Here is a 3,100-nt window from a genome sequence, read left to right as displayed (position 1 = left end):
ATGACATTAGCCGGTGAGGCGCCAAGCTTGAGCACTCACGAGGTGATGGCGGCTGGTGGGGAAGCGGGCGACCCTTGCTAGAGGCATTCTGTAGCGTGACTGAGGAGGCCCAGGGTGTCCCGTTTGTTTCGCCACTGCAAAGAGGCAGGCAGTGGCACTGTCCACGGTGGCATTGTTGGAGTGATTGGTGACAGAATACGTTGGTGACGGGACTGGGGTCTGAGGCGAGCTCTCCAGCTGCAGAAATGAGCGAACAGACTGCTTCATTGGATACCTCGTCGCCACCCGGTAAGGCGCCTGCCCAGTCTGACACGACTAGATCCAGCATTGACTTGGCAAGTTTCTTCCAGTGTCCGGTTTGCTTAGACTACGCGTTACCACCAATTCTTCAGTGTCCGAGAGGCCATCTTGTTTGTAGCAGCTGCCATTCAAAACTCATATCTTGTCCAATTTGCCGAGGCCCCTTGGGATTCATTCGCAACTTGGCTATGGAGAAAGTGGCTGACTTTGTACTTTTCCCGTGTAGATACGCCTGTTTGGGATGTGAAATAACTCTGCCACACACAGAAAAAGCAGATCACGAAGAAGTCTGTAAGTTTAGGCTTTATCCCTGCCTGTGCCCTGGTACTCCCTGTAAATGGCAAGGCACTGTGGATGCTATAATGCCTCATCTGACGAATATGCATAAGTGCATTACAACAATAGAGGGAGAGGATATAATTTTCCTTGCTACCAACATTCATCTTGCTGGCGCTTTCGATTGGGTTATGATACAGTCCTGTTACGGTTTTCACTTCATGTTAGTTTTGCAGAAACAGGAGGATCACAATGGCGACCAGCAGTTCTTCGCAACTGTACAGCTGATAGGAACACGCAAGGAAGCTGAAAATTTTACTTACCGACTTGAGCTAAAGGGTCATCGGCGACAACTGACTTGGGAAGCGACTCCTCTACCTATTCATGAGGACATAGCAAAAACCATTAAGAATAGAGACTGCTTAATCTTTGGTGGCAACACTGCACTGCATTTTGCAGAAAATGGCGATTTAAGCATCAATGCAACGATTAATAAGTGTTGAAATGGCAGTGGAACATTTTCTATTCAGTGTTAAAACTGTTTAATTTCACAGAAAAGAAGCTACCCATGTGCCTGCCAACCTGGAACTCTTCACAAGTATAAGCTCAACACATAAATAGAAGACTGTTAAATACAGAAACAGTTGTGTGTAGTAACATTAGTATATATAAAGATGGGCATATTTTGCATTAAGAAAGAAAGCATTATAAATTAATTTTGAATTTTGTGTTGTAGATGGTATTGAAAAATAATGTTTTCTTTGTTTTTGGGTCTGTGAATGTGTGTGTGTGTGTGTGTGTGTGTGTTTTGTTTTGTTTTTGTTTTTTTGGTTTGTTTTTTTGGGTTTTTTTCTGAGATGGAGTCTAGCTCTGTCACCCAGGCTGGAGTGCAGTGGCGCGATCTCCGCTCACTGCAAACTCTCCTGCCTCAGCCTCCCAAGTAGCTGGAACTACAGGCGCCTGCCACCTCACAGTGTTAGCCAGGATGGTCTCGATCTCCTGACCTCGTGATCTGCCCACCTTGGCTTCCCAAAGTGCTGGGATTACAGGCGTGAGCCACCACGCTCAGCCGTTTTTTGGTTTTGGTTTTTGTTTTTGTTTTACTTTAACTGATAAGCCATTTTGAGTGGTCATGGACTACTGCTTTTCCCCTTTGTGAGTTAATACATAGTGCTGCTATGTGGGTTTTTTTCTGTATGTATTTGCTAATTTTTTATTCTAGTTTTTTGTCAAATAGATTTGACTTTATATTCTGTAATTCAGGTTTCACCTCACTTTTTTGTACTGTTTTAAAGTTAGTGTCTTTTGATATGCATAATTGTTTATGGTAAAATTTATAACGTGTTCCATATGTATTCTCTTTTCCCACATTAATTGGTTCATTAGAAATTTTTTTTTTTTTTTTTGGACAGACACTCTGTTGCCCAGGCTGGAGTACAGTGGCATGATTTTGGCTCACTGCAACCTCCACCTCCTGGCTGGGCTCAAGCAATTCTCCTGTCTCAGCCTCCCAAGTAGATGGGACTACAGGCACCCGCCACCACACCTGGTTGATTTTTGTATTTTTAGTAAAGATGGGGTTTCACCATATTGGTCAGGCTGGTCTCGAACTCCTAACCTCAGGTCATCCACCCACCTCAGCTTCCCAAAGTAGTGGGATTACAGGTGTGAGCCACCGTACCCAGCCAGACATATTTTAAAATCAGTTGTTTTTGATGGGCATTTGAACTCCTATCTTTTGTGAAGATAGGAGTTCCAGAAAGTAAAGGTGACATTGGAAAAATTATCCAAAGCTATTTAAAACATCTATAAGATGGTCTGTCTCCCTCTGGCTTTCTCTTTTCTACAGATGAGTCATACCTTTGAGATTAATTTTTGAAAGCTTAGAGAATAAATAGAAGTTTATAAATACTGAAAATAGGCTTTTATTTCCTTTTACAAATATATTGGACAAACTACGTTTAAAATTTGTTCTTGTGTTTATTGATTGTAAAGGCATTGTCATGGACAAAACTTAATTAAAAGCAAATCATTTGTTTAAAAAGGCACTTTGCAAAAAATGTTTTGGTCTTTCATAATTCTCATTAAAAGAATATATGGCAAATTTTTAAAAAAGTAAAGAAAATAAATGTTGTAGCTTGGCTCCGTAAATGGCTGTAGCAGCAACGATGGACTCGTCTTTAAGAAGTGTATAAAATACAGATTTTATTTATCCAGTCTATCATTGATGGGCATTTGAATTCATTCCATGTCTTTGCTATTGTGAATAGTGCTGCAGTGAACATACGCATGCATGTATCTTTATAATAGAATGATATATATTCCTTTGGGTATATATCCAGTAGTAGGATTGCTGGGTCAAATGGTATTTCTGCTTCTACGTCTTTGAGGAATCACCACACTGTCTTCTACAATGGTTGAATTAATTTACATTCACACCAACATTGTAAAAGCATTCCTTTCTTTCCACAACCTGGTCAGGATCTGTTTCTTGACTTTTCAATAATTGCCATTCTGACTGGTG

The 3,100-nt window shown here is 41.0% G+C and overlaps 1 protein-coding gene across 1 annotated transcript; it reads left to right on the top strand.

Moving 5' to 3' along the window:
- The first annotated feature begins 245 nt into the window (after positions 1–245).
- Positions 246–1,079, top strand: LOC103231785 (E3 ubiquitin-protein ligase SIAH1-like). The gene has a single exon (XM_007991393.3). The coding sequence runs from the start codon at positions 246–248 to the stop codon at positions 1,077–1,079; it is 834 nt and encodes a 277-aa protein (XP_007989584.1).
- Positions 1,080–3,100: the final 2,021 nt, after the last annotated feature.

The sequence above is a fragment of the Chlorocebus sabaeus genome, chromosome X, assembly GCF_047675955.1.
Source record: "Chlorocebus sabaeus isolate Y175 chromosome X, mChlSab1.0.hap1, whole genome shotgun sequence".
Taxonomy (NCBI): domain Eukaryota; kingdom Metazoa; phylum Chordata; class Mammalia; order Primates; family Cercopithecidae; genus Chlorocebus; species Chlorocebus sabaeus.
The sequence above is the reverse complement of the archived record's forward strand: the minus strand, read 5'-3'. Positions and strand labels throughout refer to the sequence as shown.